Here is a 25,211-nt window from a genome sequence, read left to right on the forward strand (position 1 = left end):
TACATGTTAAATATTTATGTGCAAATGGTGATCGTACTCCGTTTTACCATAAATTATATATTTTTTAGTGTCGAGAATATAAATCTTGTTACTTATGCAGTTGATCTGATGATTTAGCTTTCTTTTCAAATTCCATCTTCGTTGACAGCGAATATTCATAAACTGGTCAGCAGTTGGTCGCAAAAAATGTTCGGTACGAATGCGTTGCTCATATTACTATGTACATTTTTAAGGAGTGCCGAACTTGCTTTACGGTCGGCCAACTATGTGAAAATTATTAAAGATGTAATTATTCATTAGCTCCTAAATAAGATTAAATTCTAGTCCAAAACAAGATATGGGAAAGTTATTATTATTTATTGACATAATATTGTGTATATTGTGCATATTGATATACTCGGTTCGCACACCTTGGGAATATGATGACTCATTGTCGGAAACGTATAATACAAACATTTCTATTTTTCACTATATATTATATATATTATATATATATATATATATATATATATACATATATATATATATATATATATATATATATATATATATATATATATATATATATATTATCAGGGATTCTACAGTATTCACTGTCTTCCCTGTTCTCAACCGTTTCCATCTCTCTATATTGTCCCATTCTCCATCGTTTAGGCCTCTCTTACTCATGGCGTCGTCTACTTCGTTCCTCCAGGATTTTTGGGGTCATCCTCTTTTCCTCCTTCCTATAGGCTATCATTCGGTTATTCTCTTTATCCATCTGCTGTCGCTATCCATCTCGTTCTTCTTACATGTCCATACCACTTTAGTCTTTTTTGTTTTATATATGTTAGTATGTCTGTTTCTATTGATGTGCTTTGCTTTATTTGGTCATTACTTTTCCTATCCATTCTTGTTACTCTGCAGCATCTTCGCAGGCATTCCATCTCTGTTGCTACTATCTTACTGCTGTTTTTCTTGTTTATGATCCAATTTTCAGCCCCATATGTCATAATACTTCGCACTAATGTTTTATAAATCTGTATTTTTGTCTTCATATTTAGGTGTCTATCCCACCATACCATTAAGTTGTCGGATTGCTGTTCTTGTTTGTCCTAATCTTTGTGTAATTTCTTCCTCTGTTGTTGCCTTTTTCGTGATTATAAACCCCAAGTATTTGAATTTATGTAACGTAACAATCCTTTGATTGTTACGTTACGTATGTTCTTCTTGTAGTTTCTTCATCATGTAGCTGAGGTCGTCTTGGTCTTGTGCAATCTTTACTTGATCGTCTGCAAAGCTTAACGTATATAGGTATTCGTTCCGTACCGGTACTCCCATGCCATCGCATTTTCTTTTCCATGTAGTCAAGGCTTTCTCTGAGTATATTTTGAATAGGTTTGGAGATGTGGAACAACCCTACAGGAGCCCTTTTGTTGTGGTGAAGTCTCCTATGATTCTTGTTCCCATTTTAATGGACACTTTATTTTCTTTATACAGAGCTTTTGTAGCTTCTATGAGTACCGTCTGTATTTCTAATTTTTACATTGCCTCACATAGTTCTGATCTTGGTACAGTGTCATACGCCTTTCTCAGGTCCACAAATGCCAAATGTATATCTCTATTTTTTGCTTGCTTTTGTTTTCTTTTCCAACAGTTGTTCCAATGTGTATATGTGGTCTATGCATGATCTTCCTGCCGTGAAACCTGCCTGATCCTCCCCGATTTTGCCTTTTATCTCTTGCTCTATCTTTTCTCGCAGTATCTTCCCATATAATCTTCCTATTGATGATATTACACTTATTCCTCTGTAGTTTTCGCATCGTTTTCTATCTCCTTTCTTAAATATAGATGTCATATATGCCTCCGTCCATTTCTTTGGGAGCTGTTCTTCATTTATGGCTTTCTGAAATATCCATTGTCCGTATTTTATAAGCTCAGGTGAGATGCCTCCAGGTTCCGGTGCTTTCTCATTTTTGATTGCTTTTATGGCCGTTCTCATTTCCTTATCTGTTATTTCTATTTCTTGTTGTGGGGATCTGCTTCGTCTTCGCCTGTTTTCTTTTCCAATGAACTGTGGTCTTTGTTTTGTTAACCAATCTTTGTAATAGTCCTCCCATTCTTTGTCCTGTATATTTCCCAATTTAATTTTTTCTTTTGAGTTTTGTTTCAATCCTCTCACTACTTTCCATGACTCCAAAGTTCTTGTACCTCCTATGTATATTTTAATATTTAAGCAGGTTCTTTCCCATTCTTCATTCTTTTGTTGTGTTATTTGTTTTTCACTTCTCTATCTTTTTCTCTATATTATTCATAAACTTCATCGTTGTTTGTAGTCAGCCATTTTCTGTATAGTTGCTTTTTTTCTTCAATTATTCTTTTTGTTGGTTCATTTATTTCATGACAGTGCTGTTTATTTGTTATATGTTCTTTTTCTTCAAGGGCTTCGAATGCTGCTTGTTTTATACTCACCTTTATATGATCGTATATTTCTTCGATGTTGTCGTATCTAAATTCTATTAATTTTTGATCTGAACTCTTATAGTATTCAACGGTTCTTCTGTAGAGGGGGTCTTGTTATGTTTCTAATTAATGCCCATTTTTGCTGTAAGTAGTTTATGGTTCGTTCCACATTCTGCTCCTCTTCTGACTCTGAACCTTCACTATTAATAGTCCAAAAAACTTACTTGTCTGGTTGCAGCTCTTTTCACTGAAAAAAGAAGAATAAACATGACCAATGGAAGAGTGTATTCATTAATTTGTATATTGTACAACACTATAATTCAAATTAGTCTCTTATACGTTCCAGAAATTTGAGAACTTCAGAAAAAACATAAAAAAATAACACAAGCGACCGAAATGGATGAATTTACAAGATCTGTTAGAATATCAAAAAGGGAGATAGTTAGAAATGAAAATAACAGAACAAATTTTGTTAAGGATTTAAGCACATAGTCATTACTAGCATCAAAAGGAAACAAAATATCTTTTACTAATACGTACAGAAAATGAATGAAAACAGATTAACCTAACTACCAAATCATCGAAAAAAAGGTTATAACCAAATACAACTAGGAAAGAGTGAATTCTTACTACAATACTTACTAGCACTACAGTAAGTAAGATGAAAGGGAGAAGGAAATATTAAAAAGAAAAATAACACAATGTACTACTCGAGAAAAACAAGTAAGAGAAAAATGGTACAGCAATAATAATAAACAATAAGATAAGGGACACAGTTATAGAATTCAAAGCAATAAATTGACGAATCTCATATAAATATAGAAAACAAACAAGCTAATATGACACTCATAAACATATATGCACCCACAGAAAATGCACCATAAAATGATAAAATTGAATTATATAAATAACTGGAAGAATATATGAAAGATTACCCAGAAATTATATAGTACTTATGGTCAGTGATTTCAATGCAAAGGTAGGTAAAGAAACCAAATAAGGAAGTAGCATACAAAAAAACTATTCATGATGAGACAAACGATAACGAAAGAAAATTATGCCACCTAGCAGCAATAAAAAACAGTTACAGTACAAGCACACACTTAATGCACAGAAGAAAACATAAAGTACCATGGTTGATACTTAGGCATAACAGATGGCAATCAGACAGATCACATACTTCTTCTTCTTTATATACCATGTCCTTTCAGAACGTTGGTTACCATCGTAGCTATCTTAATTTTATTCACTGCCACCCTAAATAGCATGCTTGTATCAACACCATACCAATCTCACAAGTTCTTCAACCGTGAGGTTATTCTTCGTCCTAGACTGCGCTTGCCTGCTATTTTTCCTTGCATGATATTTTGTAGCAACCTATATTTGGGACCTCTCATTACATGTCCGAAATACTCCAGCTTTCTCTGCTTGATGCTTTTTATGATCTCCGTAGTCTTGCTGAGACGTTCTAGTATTGTGGAGTTTCGAATCTTCTCCACCCAGCAAACTTTTAAAATTCTTCTATAGCACCACATTTCGAAAGCCTCAAGGCGATTTAGATCGATTTTATTCACAGTACAGGACTCGACACCATAAAGTAAGACCGAGAACACGTAGCAGCGGAGTAGGCGGATCCTCAATGCCAATTTTAGATATCTGTTACATAACACCTTGGACATCCTTCTAAAAGCCGCTCTAGCCTGCTCTATCCTAGATCTAATTTCGCCGTGGCTTTCTGAGTTACAATTTAATGGCTGTCCAAGGTAAACGATTTTATCAACTTGCTCAAGTTTAGTATTATTTACATCACATACTAATATCCAAACAATGGAAAACAATAATGCATTACTTCAGATCATATAGAGGAGTAAACGCGGACACAGACCCTTTAGTAGAAATTAAAACAGACAGAACAAGACAAAACAAAAGAAGATGAAAACTGGAGACGTTAAGGGTACAGAAACTAAGAAATCAATATGAGACTACTCCAAAGGAAAATCTAACATAGAAAACAGTACAGAGGAAATATGGAAAAATATAAAATCCATTTTAAATGTAGCTAAAGAAGTGCTAGGACAGAGGGAAATAAAAAGAAGGAAAAAATGGTTTGATACAGAATGCGAAATCAAAATCAAACAGACAAACTATCCAAGAAATAAATGAATATTAACTAAAAATGAACATCATAAACATCATGAAATAAATACAAAGAAGAAAAACGGTAACAGCCAATGTTTCAAAAAAAAAGCTGTGAATGGAAGAGTTGTTAGAAAACCTAGAAAAGAATAGTAATGACAGCGCCAAACTCTTTGGATACCTAAAAGCTCAACAAAGAAAATGCTAGCAGTTAAAATTGACAACGGATCATGCCAAACACACTGTACAGTGTGTACATATGGCAAAATGGAATGGCAAAAAATTAAATGGATAGAGATATAATAGGCTAATGAAAGACAAGACAATATCCATTGCAATCAGACCAGTAGTCACATACGGAGCTGAGACAATGTGCCTCACAGATAATAATCAAGAAAAATTAAAATGAAAAACACAGACATAAAAATAAGAATAAACCATGTACAAAGAGAAATACTTAATGTAGGAAGAAAGTTAAACTTATTAAAGCGCAGAGATTAAGGTGGCTGGGTACTGTTTTACAAATCCAACTCGATATACAAAAATATAAACCAAATTAAGAAGAAATCCTTGGTACAGCAAATCTGATTACATCCGTACAAGTATAACCACTATCAGTAGGATGAAGTTTGATCACGCATGTTATCCAGAACATTTGCATAAAATCAAAATACTCCAGAGCGATCTTTGCGAGATTTGTGACATAATTGGAGATCTCGACTACATTTTCTTTGGATGCACAAAAGGCTAAGGAATCTATTTAACTTTTCAAGAAACTTCTACAGTTAAAAATAGAAAACTCATGTAATATCATGTCTGTATCTGCTGGCTTTAAATAGAAAAGAGATTTACGATTGCTTGTCAAAACATCGAAAATTCAACTATAAGATCATCTTTATTTTACTCCTCATGTTTTTCCTAAATGTATACACTCACACTATCCGAAGTCTATCTTGCGTTGTCAACAAAAATACCCTGATTTATCCCTGGACGAGTATAATTCCTGTTCAATCCATTTATTAAAATAAGTAATATAATTAATGATTCTGGCTGCATGGGAATTATCCCTAATGGCACAAAAAAAGAGATGACTGGAACACACAGAGAGAAGGAAAAACGACCTACTGATTAAGTAGGTCACCAGATGCAGGAAGAAACTGAAAAACGAGAAAGTAAGAAATTGGAAGGAACTATGCACAAATCGAAATAGAAAGAAGAAATTGGAACGAAAGCCAAGTCATACAAAAAACACAATGCACAAGAAGAATGGAATTAAACTCAACAGGCTTCTGAGTTGAACCGCGTCTATTTTTCTGAGTTGAGCAGATCTTTCGACATCCACTCCGATGTCTTCGTCAGACTTTGTCGGGTCTTAGTCTCCTGCGCCCCGAGACACTACACTGTTCACTACTCACTGCTGCTGGTGATGGCGGATGCTATTTATACCGTCAACGGTGATTTTAAACTATAGTTTTTTTTTTAAATATATACAAAACGAATTATGCTAGGTACGTACAACCCTACAACAAAACAGAGGTTGTAATATTTTCTACAAAATGCAATACTAATATGCAAGGGTGTTCCAAAAAAACCAGAGAAATGCCTCATAATTAGATAAGAAATTAAAACACCCAGGGAAGGTAGTATGTTATTATATTCATTTTCCATGGTAAATGGTATTTTATAATATAAACGATAAAAAAGACAATAATATTTACTTTCTTATTGAATGATATAAACGACAAAGAAGAGACAATAACATTTACCATGGAAAAGGAATATAATAACACACTACCTTTCCTGGATGTTTTAATATTTAAGAAAGAACTGTGATGAAATGAAAGGCAGATATCGAGCACAGTTTTATTAATTAAATCTTGCCCAAGTACTTTCGCTTCCTAGAGTATCTTCAGAGGCATCTGAAATAAGCCAAGAAACGTTTTTTTAATGAAGAAATTGATTAACTTCGATAAAAACTCGAAGTTAATGGATGATAAAAGTTTTTTTGTGATTAACGTTTTAGACTTACTTCGTCAATTTTGGGCTATCCAACAATCGCAGAATGTAATAAACATAAAATTAAACATAAAATTGTACATAACACTACACTAAACAAGGACAAACAGTTTAAAATTATTTTAAAAAATAGTCGAAGCTACATTCTGGTCGGCAACAGGACAGAGAATGGCTCCCGGTATTAACGGAAATGTTAATACGAAAACAAAAAAGTAATCACGACTCGTTTTTTGATTTTTTTTTTAATTTTTAGATAAAAGGCCCTATTTTTTTGTCGGACAATTCATTCATTAAGTTGTACTCTTCATTTAAAAACTAAAAATCATAAAAGAAAAACGTTATTAATAAATTTCCACAGACTCGTGGAAAAGCCGATTTTCACTGTCGTAATGAAAAATCGGCGAGTACATTTTGTCGGACAATGTAAAAATAGTATTTTTCACATATATTTTTAAACGATACAGAGAAAATCAGCTTGTTATTACCAAATTTTTTTGAAGTTTTTTTTTGGTATGTTTAGTTTGGTGGACTCCCTTATGGAACCAAAATTTTTGTCGGACAAGATTTTTTTCGAATATTTCACGAAGTCGACTTTTGTATTCATTAAACAGTACCAACACGTTATTAATAAATTTGAGAATAGAATTTGAAAAGAGATATTTGGGGGTCGAGGTCTTATGAAGCTATCCTAAAAATTGTAGCCTGTTATGTATGAGTGATACAGTATGTCGCCTGGTACCTAGACTATAAGTTAGATGGCTAACAAATTATATCAACGATATCAAGAGATTAATAATGAAATTATATAAATAAAACAGCCTTTGAATTTATTTGAAAGCGCTTGTAAATTTATTCGTCTCCATAATTAGTGTAAATTATGGATAAATAAACAGAATTGCTAGGGAAATATGGTGTTAAATATTTTTATCTATATTATGTGTTTAAACTAATACAAGAATTGATGACTTCCTTATTTTTCCTTTAAATCACTTATTTCAATGAGTTTTTCACCTCCGCGGTAGTGTTGTATATATAAAGAATATTAAACGATTTCACAAAATTTGTAGTAATAACTGCAAAAATCATATCTGGCTTCAACAAACATATAACTTCACATCGCTTCGTTCGTTATTCCTTAATAAATTTTATGAGATCGTCGTTGTATTTATAATGTTCCAATAACAACTTGTTATTATTACTGCCTTACATTATCTTGAATCCGATTGCATTTATGAATACAATAAATACAGCATTACAAAAAATCATTCTGTGCTTTAATGCAAGTTTTGTTTTTGTTATTTTATATCAAACATGATCCTGCAAAAAATAATAACCGGGAAAATATTTTCGAAGATCATAAATGTTAATAATTTGTAAATACTGGGACAATATATTCAATTTAAATAAAAAAAATCGATCCACGTCTATTTTATAGAGAAGAAGGCACAATTTTTAATTGAGAAGAAAATTTTATAATTGGAGGGATATACATTCCCCCAAAAATTCATACAACTAATATAAGAACAACACTGTTTATCATTCGAAGACATATCTCAAAGGTATAATCATCATAAGACATATATATTCGGCGATTTCAATCTTCCTGAAGCTTCATGAGATAAAAATGAATCAGGTGTCCTGGTGAATTGTCCTCAAGGTTTACATGCATTGTACTTTGCTGAGTTTTATGGTTTAATGAATTTTTTCCAAATGATTAATATTCCAAATGAAAAATGTATTTTAACACTTAGTATTTACAAATGCTTGTGATTTATAAGTAGCAAGAGTACTTCAAAAACATACCTATTGCAAATAATTCTTTAAGAAAAAATTAATCAAAAAATTGACTTGGGTAGTACCAAATCGAACCACTAAGAACGAAATTCTTCTGACCTTCATTTCTGAAAAACAAGATTGCTACAATAAAAGATGTTAGTGTAATAAATACATTTCAAACAGACATCGACCAGAGACTAATCAGAGCAAAAATTGTTCTAGATCTGAAACTAGAAAGAATAAAACTAATCACAAAACCAACAGCAATCGGTATAAATATTAACAATCTAAGAAAAAACTTAGATCACTACCAAAGGACAATTGATGAAAGATTACATGAATAAATCGACACCACTCAATTAACGGAAATCATCCTTAAGTGTGCCAAGGAATACAAAAAAGGAAAATAAAAAAGTAAGTAGCAAAATACAAAGAATACAATATACAGTGCTTTGTAAGATAATAAGGAAAAGTATTAAGGAAGACATAATAAAATACAATAAAATACTTGTAGATAATGCAATCGAAAATAGAAAAAACTATAAGAAAACAAGAAAAACATTAATCATTGGAAAGAAACAAGTCGGTTGCTTTAACAAACGAAAACACCAGAATTACAGACAGAACTAAAAAAATACAAGTTGTGACTAAATTGTACAGTAAACTATACAAAGCCTCTAAAACACTTGAAGAAGCAATGAGTTATCAAAAATATATTCCAGAAGTATTTCTAAAAGAAGCAGAATCGACAATTAAAAAAATAAAAAAGCGTAAAGCAGTTAAAATAAATGGCATAACAGTGGAACTGCTTAAATACGCTGGCAAAAATATTCCTGGAAAATCTTAGCAGGCATATTTATAAATTGCCTAAGATCAAGCAAAAATAATTCATATTCATAAGAAAGGCAGCAAAGAGGATATCAAAAACTATAGACCTATAAGTCTACTATCAATCATATGTAAAATATTCTTTACTCGGTATTCCTCCGAAAAAATTTCTGAGCACTTTTATTTCCCATATCTCTACTTTATTTTCTTACTGTTGGTTTATAATCCACGTTTTGTAAGCAAACATTACTGTGGGCTTTTATCCAGTCCCGTAGATTCACAGTTTCGCTCTCTTTGATAAATTTTTTGTTTTCAGTATTAAATTTAGTGACCCCAACGCTCTGCTCCTCTTCATTAATTTTTAGTTTGTTTTTTTTTATGTTCTTTGTGGTAACCCCATGCACTCAAATTCTCTAAGTTATTCAAAATTATCGACAGCCTCTGCTTCTTTCATTTTGATATATTTGCTATTATTTGTTAACTTATCAAGTTTAGTTTAATGTTAGTCCGTATTTTTTTGCTTCTTTATCCAATTTCTGCAAAACGTTTTATGGTTGTTTTTTCGTTCTCGATAATATCGCTATGTCATACGCTTACGCTATGCACTACTTCTTGCTATTGAAAATAATCCTGCTTGTATTCATATTTGATCTTGTAGTAGGACAAAGTCAAATTCACAATGGAAACGAATCATAGCAAGTTGCTAAACTCATTGGTTTGGTTTTAATTAAATTAAATTAAATTAAATTTAATTAGTGCAATAAATTACAAAGCAGACACGAGGCAGTTAAAAAATATCTGCTGTTATACTTTAAAAAATTCTACAAAATTTTAACCATCCTGTATATTTTTAACGTATATTGAAATTATTATGGTTATTGTGTGTTAAATAGGTTACTTGATCCTTGTGCATCGAAAGTTTTAAGGCTGCGATAAGTTGTTGACTTCCATCTTTTATGGCATCTATTACAATAAAACTGGTTCAGTCTAACTTAAAATAAATTTAAAAAAAAATCGGTTGCCTGTAAAGTCGGTTTTACGGGCGAAAATTTTACGTGACAACGTCTTTTTCTCGGTAGAATAATATTGATTTAAACTAATAATTTACTTAACACTATCAACATTTGTCAATAGTATGACATAACCTATAAACTCAGTTTCTCAACTTTTGTGTCAATCTAACAATTAATCAATCAATCATAGTTTACGATAATGAAATATTAGTGTACAATTATTTACCTTTATTGTTGTAGTTGTTGTAAATGATGAATCTAAGCACTCGTCATTTTCACTACAGACACAGCTGACGATACTTTTAACGATTTTCAACTTTAGCGATTCAACGCGCCTAATTCTCTAGTGCCGCGCGCAGCGGACCGATCATGTTTGAGTGGGAGAGAGACGCAAGGCATTCGCCGGTCCGGCGGGCCTCTCTCTCGTTCGGCGACTCACTGTAACAGACGTGAGCGGGCGTTACACTTTTTCTTAAATGACTCCGAGCCACAACCTAATTTAAGACGTTGTCACGTCAAAAAAAATTAAGACCAGTTGTTAGGCTTATAGCAACTTAGACATTAGAAACATGGACATTTAATAAAAAACAATAAAAAATGGTGCAGATTTGGGAACGAAAAGTACAAAGAAAAATATTTGGATGAATAATGGAGAACGGCGTTTGGGTCAGAAGGACAAATGAAGATCTGAGAGAGTGATATGGGGAGCCCAGAATACTAGGAGTCATAAGAACCTAACGACTAAGATGGCTAGGATACCTACATAGGATACCAGAGGATAGACTACCGAAAATGGTACTGACAGGTAGGTACAATAGGAGGACGTCAGACAAGAGGTCGACCCAGAACAATGTGGAAACTAGATCTAGTCGATGGTCTAAAAAGACTCTTCTTCTTTCTGTAGTGCCTATCCGTTTTGGATATTGGCGACCATCATGGCAATCTGTATTTTGCAACTACTGCTCTGAAAAGATTTGTGGTTGTTGTATTAAACCTAGTACGTATATTTTTTAGCCAGGATATCCTTTGCCCTCCTGGTCATCGTTTTCCTTTTACTTTTACTTGTAGAATTAATTGCAACAACCCATATATTTCGCTGTTCCTGATGATGTGACCGATTCGATTTTGGCTATTTTTATTGTGGTTAACAACTCTTTTCCTTTTTGCATTCTTAATAAAACGTTCTGGTTAGTAACGTGGTCGGTATAAGATATCTTAAGGATTCGATGATAAATCCACATTTCGAAAGCCTCAATTTTGTTGCAGGTAGCGTCTGTGAGAGTCCTTGACTCAACTCCGTACATCAGTATAGAAAGGATATAACATCGTAGTAACCTGATTTTTATGGGTACTAATAAATCAGGGCATTTGAATAGCTAAGCCATTTTTAAAATGCAGATCTTGCTTTCTATCCTACATTTTATTTCTAGGGAATGGTTCCAATTTTCATTGAGGTTCTTACTAAGGTAGGTGTATGCTTTTACTCTTTTTATCATTCACACTAATTCTTTAAATTTACTATTCCTTCTTAGAGATCATCATACATTTTGTATTCTTAATGTTTAGTGAAAGTGAAAGTCTATATCTTTGACTTACTTCTGGGATTCTGTTCACTAACTCCTGAAGGGCTTCATAACTGTCAGCGAATACCACCGTGTCATCCGCGTATCTGATGTTATTGATACATTATCCGTTTATTCGAATTCCAGCTTTAACATGCTCTACTGCTTCTTGAAAGATTTTATCAGAGTATATGTAAAACAGCATGGATGATAATATAGATCTCTGTCGGACCCCACGTTTGATTTTGATATCATTGGATGCTCCTGCCTCTGTACGGATGGTGTTGATTCCAATATTTGTTAATATCTCCATCAGCTTGTCATGTCTAACTGTATCAAACGCTTTGTGGTAATCAATGAAGCATGCATAAATATAAAAAGACTCAACGTCACAAATTAAAAGATGAAAGCAATGGACAAGAAGAGATGGAGGAGAATGGTCAATCAAGCTATGGATCTACTAGGCTCGACGCATTAATTATTATTATTATTGTTTAAATTATTTCTAGTAATAGTTGTTGGTAAAAATGCCTTCAAAATTAAAACATCATAAACTATTACAGCTTTTATATTGGTTTAACAATCCTCCTAATTTCTTGAGCCCTTATCATGACAATCTAAATATTATTAGCTTGCTGTCTTCATTGGCTGCGATCCTGTGCCAGATAGACGGCTTTATGTAGGAATTTTCTGACCAGAGTCTTCATTTAGTCTGTCCATCATGTTGGAGTAGTGCTGTCACTACTACTCTTCAATATCTACCGTGAAGCGATATTTAAAGAAGCGCTCTCAGATTCAATAAAAGTTATATCTATCAATTAATTAACATCAAATGTAGACCAAACCAAAAAAATTAAGACACTTATTGAAATAGCACGTGTATCATTCGTTAAACTTAAAAAGTTTCTTTGTTGTCGGAATATAAGATTAGGACTACGCCTAAGAATGCTTTGGTGTTACGTATTCAGTACTCTCCTTTATGGCTTGGAAGCATGTACATTAAAACAAGTGCATCTAAAAAAGTTAGTCGCCTTTAAATTTTGGTATTACAGAAGAATCCTACGAATATCATGGACTCAAAGAATATCAAACGCAGAAGTTACTAGAAGAATAGGAAATGAAGCTAAAATAATAGTGACTATCAAAAGAAGAAAACTTGAGTACTTAGGCCATGTTATGAGAGGGCAAATATACTTATAATTGCAGCTTATTATGCAAGGCAAAATTCGAGGAAAGCGAAATGTGGGAAGACGAAGAATATCGTGGCTTAAGAACTTGAGGGAATGGTTTGAATGCAGAAGTGCAATACTATTTATAGCGGCAGTCAACAGGTCCGCATAGCCATGATGATTTGTAACTTTCGATAGAAGATGGAACTTAAAGAAGAAGATCGTGTTGGAGATCTTCCTCTTAATCTTTGGCCTTCTACCATTTGTTCCATGTTCTGTCCAGGACACGAGTAGAATTCTTCTATAGACCCACATTTCGAAGTCTTCGATCTTATTCCTATCGATTTTTTTGATAGTCCATGTTTCAGTTGCGTATGCAGCAATGGGAAAAATAAGGGCATTGACCAACTTGAGCTTAGTATTCCTTGTTATTGTTTGGCCTTGTCTAATAATAATTTTTTATAAATATACAAAACAAAACAGTGTGGCAACAATTCGCCTTACCTGGTACTGGGTGATTTAAAATTGTCTTGGTATTAGAAAGGTCCGACTTACCACCGGAGTGGACAAAAGCACATATTAACAACATCTACAAAAAAGGAGATAGAAAGAATTGTTCAAACTACAGAGGGCTAAGTGTGGAAACACTAACAATGGAAAAATAATAAAAAACAAAATTGAAAAAGAGATGACAGATGTTGAAGAACAGAATGGCGTTCGTGCAGGCAGATCCTGTATGGACAGTATATTCTCTCTAAAGCAAGTTATCGAGAAAAGATTAGCCCACAACCTTTCAACTCATATAGTCTTTATAGATCTGACAAAGGCATACGATAGTGTACCACTTTCAATGCTTTGGGTAGCAATGGAAAAACAAGGAATAAGCAAAAAAAATATACGAGCACTACAACAGCTCTACAAAAATATGACGGCAAACATTAAAACTGGAAATAGATTAACTAGAGAAATTCCTATTAGTAAGGGCCTAAAGCAAGGCTGCTGCATAGCACCTACACTCTTCAAAATATATCTAAATGAGGCACTCTCAGTGTGGTGAAGAAAGTGCTGCAATATGGGCATCCCAATCGGACATGATAAATTGTACACGATACACTTCGCTGACGACCAAGCCATTTTAGCTGAAGACGAGAGTGATGTAGGCTTCATGCTTAGAAAACTAGAAGATGAGTATACCAAATGGGGCCTCACAATTAATATACAAAAAACTGAGTACTTAGTTGTAGGAGAAAAACCAGAAAGCCTACAAATCGAAATGGGAACTATAAAACCAACAGACAATTTCAAATACTTGGGAGTCCAAATAACATCAAAAGCAGGAAGTAGCGAAGAAATACACTCCAGGATTGGCCAAGCAAGATCAGCCACCAGACAGCTACACGGACTATTATGGAATAAAAAAATAACAAAAGAAAATAAAAGAAGAATCTATAAAACAATAATAGAAAGTATTGGGCTGTACGGCGCCGAACTCTGGGAAATAAACCAAAGAAACAAATCAAAAATTAAGGCTATGGAAATGAACTACTGGAGACGATGTTGCCAGCTCACTAGACTTGATAGGGTGAGAAACGAAGATATTCGGAGAGAAATGGAAATCGATCTAGACATAATAGACACAATCGAAGCCAAAAGACTTAACTGGTATGGACACCTTCAGAGAATGCCTGAAAATAGATGGCCAAAAAAATAGAAGAATGGACTCCGCCAACTAGAAGAAAACGAGGTAGACCAAGACGATCCTGGAGAGACGATGTCGACGATGCAATGACCGCCAGAGATTTAACAACTGAAGATTGCTTCGACAGAAAACGCTGGAAATTAGGATGCTAGAAGCGGCGCAGCTGTAGAAGACTTGCTTGTTATTATATATTAGAAAGGTTAAATTGGAGTCATTTTAACTGTTATTTTTCATTTTTCATTTTTATTATAAAAATATAGTAATGTATTAACCTGTCCGCTCTGAATTTTTTTAAATTATATTAACTAATATGAGAAGTATGGCAAAATAACATCCAAATTTTCACATAAACCTTTAAAAACTTTTTTCATTAGGTTTCCAACACCTACTTAACAAAAGAGTAATTTAATTAAAGCAAACAAGAATAGTTTTGGGTTTTCCCCGTAATGAAGAAGGTCCGCTAAAAAATTGAAGCGATTCACATGACAAAGGTAAATTCGCCGAACAAAGAAAAAATCCAATTGGTATCTACCTAGCGAACAATCCCTAAAAATTAACTCCTTTTTTCTCCCCGACCGTCACCGCTTTCACTTGAAGGACTAGGATCCCTCATAGATTTAAAATTCCTGTCATTGTGAGTCCTTTTTCAGAGCAAACTTCAAAGTTCAAAGACAAACGAAGTCGAAGACTCGGCACCAATCAGATGGCAGGTCTGAATTGTGTATGTTCAGGCCTTGTTGACATTGTTGCCATTTGTAGGGAGGACTTTCAATTCATTAGCTGAAAACAGGGCGTTGTCAGAAATGGTGTTGTGTAGCAGGAGACAATCAGGATAACCTGAAATATATATTTACATTAGTTTGCGAGAACGTGCATATAAGGCATGTATTGAATTTCAATTTGGGAAAAAGCTTTTAGTGTGTCATATTATTTCACGGGTTATATGAGGAGGAAACTTTTTAGCACGACTACATAAACTTTAATGCATAATGGATTCTTTTATATAAAGCATTTTACTATAAAGGGAATAAAACAAAAATCTGATAAAGTTCAGATAAGATGTGTTTCAGCATTTTTTCTCATAACCTGCTTTTTCTTCAGTTTTATTTCGCTAGAATAGGAGGATGGACCAATCAGAGATAAATATTTTTATTTTAACTTGTCTGGGTATTTAAAGAACTAATTTATGTTTAAATTTCTAAGTCCATGTCGTGACTTTTTCTCCTCCTTTTACGATTAGAGCTATTTATGTAGATAATTAAGATTAAGATTAAGATATTCTATTTTTGATAGCATCTATGATTTTATATTTTTTATATATATTATTATGATAACTTAATTTTGAAATTCCATACACAAAATCAAATGAAGGGCTTGGGGGAAAAAGGTAACAAGCCACATAAATCTAAAAAATTAGATTTCTTCTAAAAGATACCTGCAAGTGTGCAACGAAACTGCTGATCAATTATTTCAGCTATTGATAAAGAGATGGCGCGAATTTCTTTCTTAACAATTGTCAAAATTCAGAACTTTTTGGTTAGAAAAGGAACATGCCACAGGCGGTTTTCAAGATGGATGACTATAAATTACGCCGAGCTAAAAGAAAAGTTGATTTTGAGAGTAGTAGTGGAAGTGAATTCTCTGATTTTGATTCAGATGACGATCTGAATGATAAAGATTACAGTGTTACTGAAAGTGACTGTTCAACAGAAGGAGTTACACATATATTGGTAACTTTATTTCTATGCGGCTTATTCCCTTTTTTAGCAAAAGATTTTGTTATTTTTAAGCTTAATATAAAATTTCATATTTTACCTATGTATCGAAATATCTATTGTTGCCTTTATGTACAATACGTCTACATAACGCAGTAATGTTGTATAACTACGATGTGTACTGCGTTATATCTACGGCTGCAGTATTTTTCTTAAGCCACACACAAAAATGTGTGTGGCTTATTACCACATTGCAAAAAATTATACATCTTTTTTTTTCAGGACGAAAATGAAACCAACGATCCCTCGGATCAGAAACAAGATATTTCTAGAGGTTATCTAAGTTTTTCAGAAAATTCAACTCCCTCACGCTGGAGAAAAGTTCATTCTAAGAAAAGGGACCGGGAGAAAACAAGAAGAAATCTGGGCCATGGGTACAAAACATACCAAGGGACTGAAATGGAACCTAAAGCTATTGGAGAACCATGTAAATGCAAACACAACTGTAGAACAAGCCTGATGGGGAAAGAAGAAGAAATTTTTCATGCATTTTGGAATCTGGGGACTCGACAGCAACAAAATAACTACTTATTTGGTAGAATAAAATGCATTCTCAAAAAAAGAAGTTACGCAAAAAAAAATCAAACGCCAAACATCTTGTAGAAGTGTATCATTTAAATATTATATAAAGATTAATGCCACCGACAAAGAAGTATGCAAATCTGAATTTTTGGCAGTTCCTGGTCTCCAGCAGTCAAAAAAGCGGATATTTAATATCTGTTGCCAAATAAAGGAAGGAAAGTCTACTCCAAAAACTGATAAGCGAGGAAAACATACGAACAGAAAAAACAAAATATCTGAAGAGAGAATTCTGTCCATCCATCGACATAATTCAAGCAATACCCAAATATTCCAGCCATTACAGCAGGCAAGATAACCCCAACCGCACTTACATCAATCACGATTTGTCCATATCATCTTTATATACAGATTATTATATACCTTGGTGTAATGCCAAACATATTGTCCCAGTGAAAGAAAATTATTACAGAAGAGTTTTTTGCTCGCAATAACTATAATATAGGATTTAAACTGCCAAAAACGGATACATGCCAAACATGCGATTCATACAATGTCTCGATCGAATCAAATAAAAATACTGAAGAATTTTAACAAATTAAGTTTAAGTTAGAGTTGCATCAAAGAAGGGCTGAGGCGATGCAACAGGACTTGATAAAAGAGTCTGCACATGTCAAATTAACAGATGAAAAGGAAGTAATTTCATTTGATTTACAACAGGCATTGCCAGTGCCGAATTTGACTGTGGGAAAAGCATTTTATTTGAGAATGGCATGGATGTACAACTTGGGCATCCATAACTGCAACATAGAGCAGGGGTACATGTTCACTTGGACCGAAAATGTGGCAAAGAGGGGTAGTGATGAAATTGCCAGTGCACTACTGAAATATATCGAAATGTTCCTAACAAATACTGACAATAAAGAGCTTATTATTTACACCCATAACGATGGGGGTCAAAATAAAAACTGGGCTCTAATGTCAGTATATATGCAACTCGTCAGAGAAAACCAGTTTTTGGCTATCGAACATCGTTTTATTGTAAGTGGGCATACGCGCTTACCCTCAGATCGTGATTTTGCCCTAATTGAGAAGAAAAAGAAATTTACGGCACAAATTTATCATCCCAATCAATGGTGCGACGTTATTAGAAAAGCCAAAAAAAAACAATCCATTTGAAGTTATCAAGATGCAACAAAAAGATTTTATTTCCTTTGACGAGCTGCAAAGGCAAACTAACAAAAAACAGACGACAGACGAAAAAGAACCTTTACGTTTTAGTCAAGTTAGATGTTTTAGATTTGAGGCGAAAATTGGTCAATATTGGTAAGCGAGGAGTAAAAGATGGAAATCGAATAAAAAATCTAAGAGATCTGCCTCCAAAATATACCACATCTGTACCTCTTAACGAAAATAAGATAAAAAATTTAAGGGAACTCATGCCTTATATTCCTTTATTTTATCACGACTTTTACGTTGAGCTGGGCGTTCGACAACAGTCAACAGACCTCGCAGAAGATCCGGAAACGGAGAATTTTGACTTGGACGAGTAAAATAGAAACATGGTCTTAGACAAGAAAATCTTACAACAATGTTTTTGTAAAAAAGGAGTAAGCCACGTTGCTCAAGAAAAATATTGTTTCTCTTTTAGTTAAGAGTTCTGTTTGTTTTTTTTTTAGTTTGTAAATTGCTTATATTCAGAATAAAGCTTCATTTAAAAAAATATTGTTGTGTTATAATAAAATTTCTGATTTAAGGATTTGATTGAAAGTTTCAAACTAGGTTTTCGCCATTTTCTACTTTTGTGGCTTGTTACCCTTTTCCTCCAAGCCCTTCAAATTAATTATGATCTAATTAGCAAATTAAATAAAACAAAAAATTTATTTAATGAATTTTAATGTAGATGCCAGATTAATAAATATATGTTTTTCTCTTCTCAGGGTTCTTAATTGAGTTCAAAAAAATTACCTTTTCTTTTAATAGTTGTATTATTTTTAGTGTTAAGGAGCGCTTCCAGGTATACAAATTCGTTCACTGCTTCGATGACGTCATTTTCTATAATAAGTGGTTGTAGGATTTGTGGTTGCCTACTTATTTTTGTATACTTCGTTTTGTTGGTGTTTATTATTAAACCCATGTCTGTAGCTGATTCTTTTAATGCTACATACGCCTCTTGTACAGCGTTTTTCGTTCTCCCAACAATATTGATATCATCAGCATAGGCGAGGATTTGCACTAATTTATTATATACTGAACCAATGGTTGTGATTTGTGACATACCTATTACTTTTTCCATAGCCAGATTGAACAGTATACAGGAGAAAGGATCTCCCTGGCGCAGCCTGTTTTTGTGTTTTTTTCCAAATTTGTTTAGGAGTTGCAATCTGATGAATTGTCGATTTACCACCTCTAAAACCAGCCTGGTATTTTCCTACTAGACCAGGCTAGACCAGCCTAGACATAGAACTGTGGAAAATATTTTATACGCTGCATTTAGAAGCGTAATTCCTCTTTGGTTAGAGCATTCAAAAATATCTCCTTTTTTGTGTATGGTGCAAAGTATTCCAATATTCCAATCATTGAGGAAAGATTTCTGTGTCCATATTTCTTTTATAAGCTGCTGTAATGCCATTATGGTATCATGTTCACCTCTTTTATATAGTTCAGCTGCGAGATTATCTATTCCGGGTGATTACAACTTCAAGAGTCATTGGTGATTCCATATCATTTATGTTACAAAATCTACGTTACAACCACGACTACGATACACATAACACAAAACTATAATACAAAAAAAAAAAATACAAATCAATTAGAATTTGATATTCCGGGGGTAAATACACCACTATCAGATGTTTTCAACTATTAGCATGCTGTTGCCTATAAGATCGAGGCCAATTAAGAGACATCAATTTTGAAAAACATAACCTAAAAACAACGACAACTTATTGGTTATTTATTTTTCCAGAATTTTTAAAATAATCTTTTTTTTTGTTAGAAACGATTTCTGAGAGGAAAATAGAAACGTTAAGCATTAGTTAGATAACAATTTAATTTTTATTACAATCAATTGTGACTTAACCCCATATAAATTTAATATTTAAATTAGACACTCCACAAAAAAACAGTTTTAGAACCTTTTTGTTTCGTATTTTTTTGTATAAAACAATTTAAGAATTTCGCTCATTTTTATGATGTTCTTTGATCATATTTTGCAAAATATTCTGAAATATTTATTTATAAAATTAATTATGTTAAAATATTTTAATAATTATATTATTTTAATTATTAAAAATGTAGGTTAGAATGTAAGATTATACAATTTTAATTTTATTCCCTTAATTTCAGATTACGTTCACTGAAGATGGAGAATGAAAAGTCTACTTCAACTGTACATCAGCGACAACTTAATTTTTAATGTAATAAATACATCTATTGCTATTTATATTTAACTTTTTAAAACTAGGACAAAAGCTGAATATCTAGAATAATTCATAGGAAGATGAAGTTATTACTACAAATAAGATAGTAAGTTTGGATCTTCTCCTCGCAGTCAATACATAATTTTTTTTTTATCAAATGAAAGGCAGATATCGAGCACAGTTTTACTAATTAAATCTTGCCCAAATACTTTCGCTTCCTAGAGCATCTTCCGGGGCATTTCGTCAATTTTGGCCTATTCAACAATGACAGAATGTCATAAACATAAAACTGTACATAACACTACACTACACAAGGACAAACAGTTTAAAATTATTTAAAATAGAAGAAGCTACATCATGGTCGGCAACAGGAGAGAGAATCAATTTTATGTTTATGACATTCTGTGATTGTTGGATAGGCCAAAGTTGACGAAATGCCCCTGAAGATGCTCTAGGAAGCGAAAGTACTTAAACAAGATTTAATTAATAAAACTGTGCTCGATATCTGCCTTTCATTTGATGAAAGTTCATTTATTCGAGCAGTCAATCTTATATCATTTTTTTTGTTAACTTGTATTAACACATCTTTATTTGTTACTTAATTCATTTAAATATATTTTGAGGATGATTTTTCCAGCTCTAAATGAGAAGCTTCGATCTTCTTGCAGATAGCATTAGTGAGGGTCCAAAATTCTACTCCATACAAAATCACCGGAAAAGTGTAGCGTCTCAAGTCTAAGATTTACGTATAAACACTACATTGTAGCATCTAAATAGATGAAAGAGTTGATAATGATTCTAATAATAACTTTATAATAAAACTGAATTTTAATTGACGATATTAGTATATTAGCTTTTGTTTATATTGACGAATGGTAAACGAACGTATTTGTAAACACACAATACTGACCAACATAAACGTTTATGAAGCAATGTTTTAATCATAATACAATTATCCACCTTTTTTTTTTAAATACATGACAAGATCGTTTTTACCTTGTTTAGGCCTGAGCCTCTTCAAGGAATGGAAAACTCCGTATTTTTTTTTTCTAGGAGTTGTGGGGGTGCGGTAAACGACAATCACGTGAAATGATGCATGTGGAGGTGGAAGTGGTGGACTACTAAGAAACAGGAGGGTAGCTGAAGGTGACTATGTGTATGATCTGAGAAGATCCAGAAGCGTACAAGAAGAAGTGGGTGCTGCCAAGCATGCCAGTTTAGGTACTTCAGGGTTACCAGCCAAGTTTGTAGGAACGGCTCTTTATCAGCGTTTTTGGCGCGCAGACGCGCCACCTGCGATATTGGATGGGGAATGATTCTAGTATTTCAAAATACTCATCAGGAAGTTCGTGTCCAGTGTTGTGGAGAAGTTTTGCTTGGTGAGTATTTGCCCTCTATGATTGCAAGGTGTCTTTAGTATTCGTTTGGCTCTGTTGTTCGAGCCGGCTATGGTTCTTAGGACATACTTCCTGCTGAGGGTTAGGATTCTGTCCTTTATCGGTGTTATTTGTGAAATTGCGTAAATGTGGGCTGATGGATACGACCAGTCCTTCCTCATGCAGTATCGTAAGATACGACGTTCAGTGGCCGTAATGGCGTTTAGTTGACGTGCATTCAGGGAGGTGTGGATGCAAGCCTTGTATTCGACTATCGGTCTGACAAAGGTCTTGTATGTGTGCAACAAAGTTTTGGAAGATGTCCCGCCCAGTTTGCCGGATAGCACTTTCAGGAGGTTAAACCTCTGCCTCATACTATCTAAGGTTTCTTGAACGTCGGCCTTCCAGTTGAGAGTTCTCGTAAAACGAACTCCCAAGTAGAGAACCGAGGTCCTGAAGATGAGGTCTTCTCCTAAGAGCGATATCCGGCCACGGACGTCTTGACAATATGGAGATTTAAATAGAATTGCTTGTGTTTTGAAGGGGTTTATAGTTACCCTAGATTTGTTGCACCATTTCATGACTCTGTCCAGATAATGCTGAGACCGTTCGAATACAGATTGCTGTACACCCTCCCTGTGAGGTCCAGAGGTGAGGATGGCCGTATTATCAGCGAACAGGAGAAGAGACTCTGATCCTTGCTGTGGTCGGGGGATGTCACTGTTGTAAACTGTGTATAATACTGGTGCAAGTATTGAGCCCTGGGGCACTCCAGCTTGTGGAGTGAATAAAGTGGATAAATGATCAGCGATTTTGATCCTGATAGTCCGAATTTAAATACCCTATTTAAATATATTTATATTAAAATACCCCTGAAATCCCAATTCCAGTTTTTTTACGTTTATGTACAGCGGTCAATGTCGATGGTCAATAACCAGTTCAACTTAGGTTATTAATATTTAAGAATTATATCCTACAATGGCCAATTACATACAATGCCAAAAACTTGTATCAGAAGCCAAAATATTTCTAAAAAATAAAGCCAAAAAGAGCTGGATTGATTGGTGCTCAAAGTTGAATAAAAATATACCATCAGCAAGCTTATGGAATCAAGCTAGAAAATTAAACAGAAAACCAATTTCTTCTTTAAAATGTTTTGACGATTCCTTAGAAGAACAATTTTTCGATCAAATTGCTCCACCGTCTGTAAAAAATTGCAAAACTTTTGACTATTCTTTCAATAAGCAATATAATTTTTTGTTAGAATCTTTTAATACATTAGAATTGGAATTTGCCTTAAAAAATCGAAATAGTACTAGTCCAGGTTTAGATAATATTAAATATCCAATGTTACTATATCTTCCCAAAAGTGCCAAAATTTTACTATTGGAAATATTTAATGATATAATCATGAATAATTCAGTAATAGCTCAATTTCAAGATGTAATCATTATCCCCATACTCAAACAAGGGAAAGATTCTAATTCCGTTTACTCATATAGACCTATCTCACTTATGTCTTGTGTACTAAAAACTTTGGAACGGATAATTAAACATAGATTGGAATGGTGGTTGGATGAAAAGAAGTTACTTCCAGATTTGCAGTTTGGGTACAGAAAGGGCTGTGGTACCATAGATGCACTTGCCACATTGGTAACGGACATTCAGAACTCCTTCTCAAGTAATATTTATTTACCGACAATAGTATTAGATATAGAAGGAGCATATGATAGTGTTTATCTCGATATTTTAATGGAAAAATTAATAAAAAATTTTCATATACCACCACAATTGGTAAACACTATTCTTAACTTTTATTCGTGCAGAAAAATTTACCTGAGAACAAACAATAATAAACTTATAGGTCCTCGTTATAATAAACAGGGATTACCGCAGGGATCAGTTTTAAGCCCTCTATTGTTTAATATCTATACTGCAGATTTACATGACATTTCTATTAAAAATCTCAGCTTTAAAATAATACAGTATGCTGATGACTTTCTTATGTATTCTTCTACCAAAAAATACGATAACTGCATTCAAACTTTAGAAAAAATACATGATAGATCCAAAAATTTCACAAGGTTCAAACACAATGAGTTTGAAATTGCATCAAGTAAATCAAGTATTACTATTTTCACTCGACACAATATCCCAAAACTAAATCAGATAAAATTGAATGGGTATGATTTTAATTTCAGTTCTTCAATGAAATATTTGGGAATGATTCTCGATCGCAAATTAACTTGGAAACTTCACGTTGAGTTTATGTTGGATAGATGTAAGAAGGGTCTAAATTTCCCCAAATCAATTACAAAAACATGGTGGGGTGCAGATGTGGAAACTTCTTTGCTTTTCTTCCGATCTTATATTAGATCAATTATCGATTATGGATGCATATTATATGGTTCAGCAAGTAAACATATTCTGAAAACAATAGATGTGTTTCAAAACGCGGCATTGCGTATTTGTTTGGGTGCCATGAAATCGACGCCTATTAATGCTCTACATGTGGAAGCTCTAGAAAATCCCTTGGGCTATAGAAGAGAATACCTCAGTCAAAAGTTTGTTATAAATATACAAAATCGTAACACTACTCTCTACTCAAATATCAGAAAACTGAACGAAGAAGATTTAACTAATCGATATTGGAGACTTAAGAACTCACCTCCACTTTGTGAGGCTTTTAGAAGCCTAACAAATTTTGATTATGACTTTAAATCAGAGGATAATCTTAACATCGAACATTTTTATTCGTGCTTGCAACCCATTACTGTGATACAACTGAATTACCATGTAAATTCTTCTGTTAGCTCGAATATTTTGAGGTCCTGTTTATCTAGTCTGTCAGACTCTTTAGTTATTTATACGGATGCCTCAAAGTATATTGTTGGTACTGGGTGTGCTTTCTACATTCCATCAACTAATACAGAAAAACTTTGTCGACTAAATCCTAGTTTTTCAATCTTTAGTGCTGAAGCTGTAGCAATATATGAAGCATTAAGATACTTTGAAAACACTCAGAATACATCTGTTACAATAGTATCTGACTCATTGTCTGTTATGTTAGCCATTGAAACTTTAAATTTTCCTAGTAATAACTCAAATATATATGTATTTCAAATTAAAAAACTTGTTTATGACCTTTATAAAAACCGAAGAGTTATTCATTTTTTGTGGGTTGAAGCACATATAGGTCTTAAATACAACGAACAAGCTGATCACCAAATCTGTAGACAAGACGCATTAACAATAATTAAAAATAATATCAATAGTAAATGGAAACAATCTTGGCATATATATAGTATGCAGTCTTCCTCGCAATATGCTTCTATACAGCCTTTAATCCCAAGTGATTATTGGTTTAAAAATTATTCTGTTCCACGAAGGTATATAACATCCATAATTAAAATAAAATTTGGACACGCCTGCTATCCTAGTCATCTGTCCAAACTAAAAATCGTAAATTCAAATTTAT

General features: G+C 33.4%; 1 protein-coding gene across 1 annotated transcript; it reads right to left on the reverse strand.

Annotated features, from left to right (window-relative positions):
• Positions 1–21,675: 21,675 nt before the first annotated feature.
• Positions 21,676–22,314, reverse strand: LOC140449092 (uncharacterized). The gene has a single exon (XM_072542235.1). The coding sequence runs from the start codon at positions 22,312–22,314 to the stop codon at positions 21,676–21,678; it is 639 nt and encodes a 212-aa protein (XP_072398336.1).
• Between the last annotated feature and the right edge of the window lie 2,897 nt (positions 22,315–25,211).

This window comes from Diabrotica undecimpunctata, chromosome 8, assembly GCF_040954645.1.
Source record: "Diabrotica undecimpunctata isolate CICGRU chromosome 8, icDiaUnde3, whole genome shotgun sequence".
NCBI classification, from domain to species: Eukaryota; Metazoa; Arthropoda; class Insecta; order Coleoptera; family Chrysomelidae; genus Diabrotica; species Diabrotica undecimpunctata.

Bases quoted from the DNA above. Each gene is read 5' to 3' on its own strand.
- LOC140449092 (XM_072542235.1), bottom strand. From the start codon at position 22,314: ATGAAATGGTGCAACAAATCTAGGGTAACTATAAACCCCTTCAAAACA.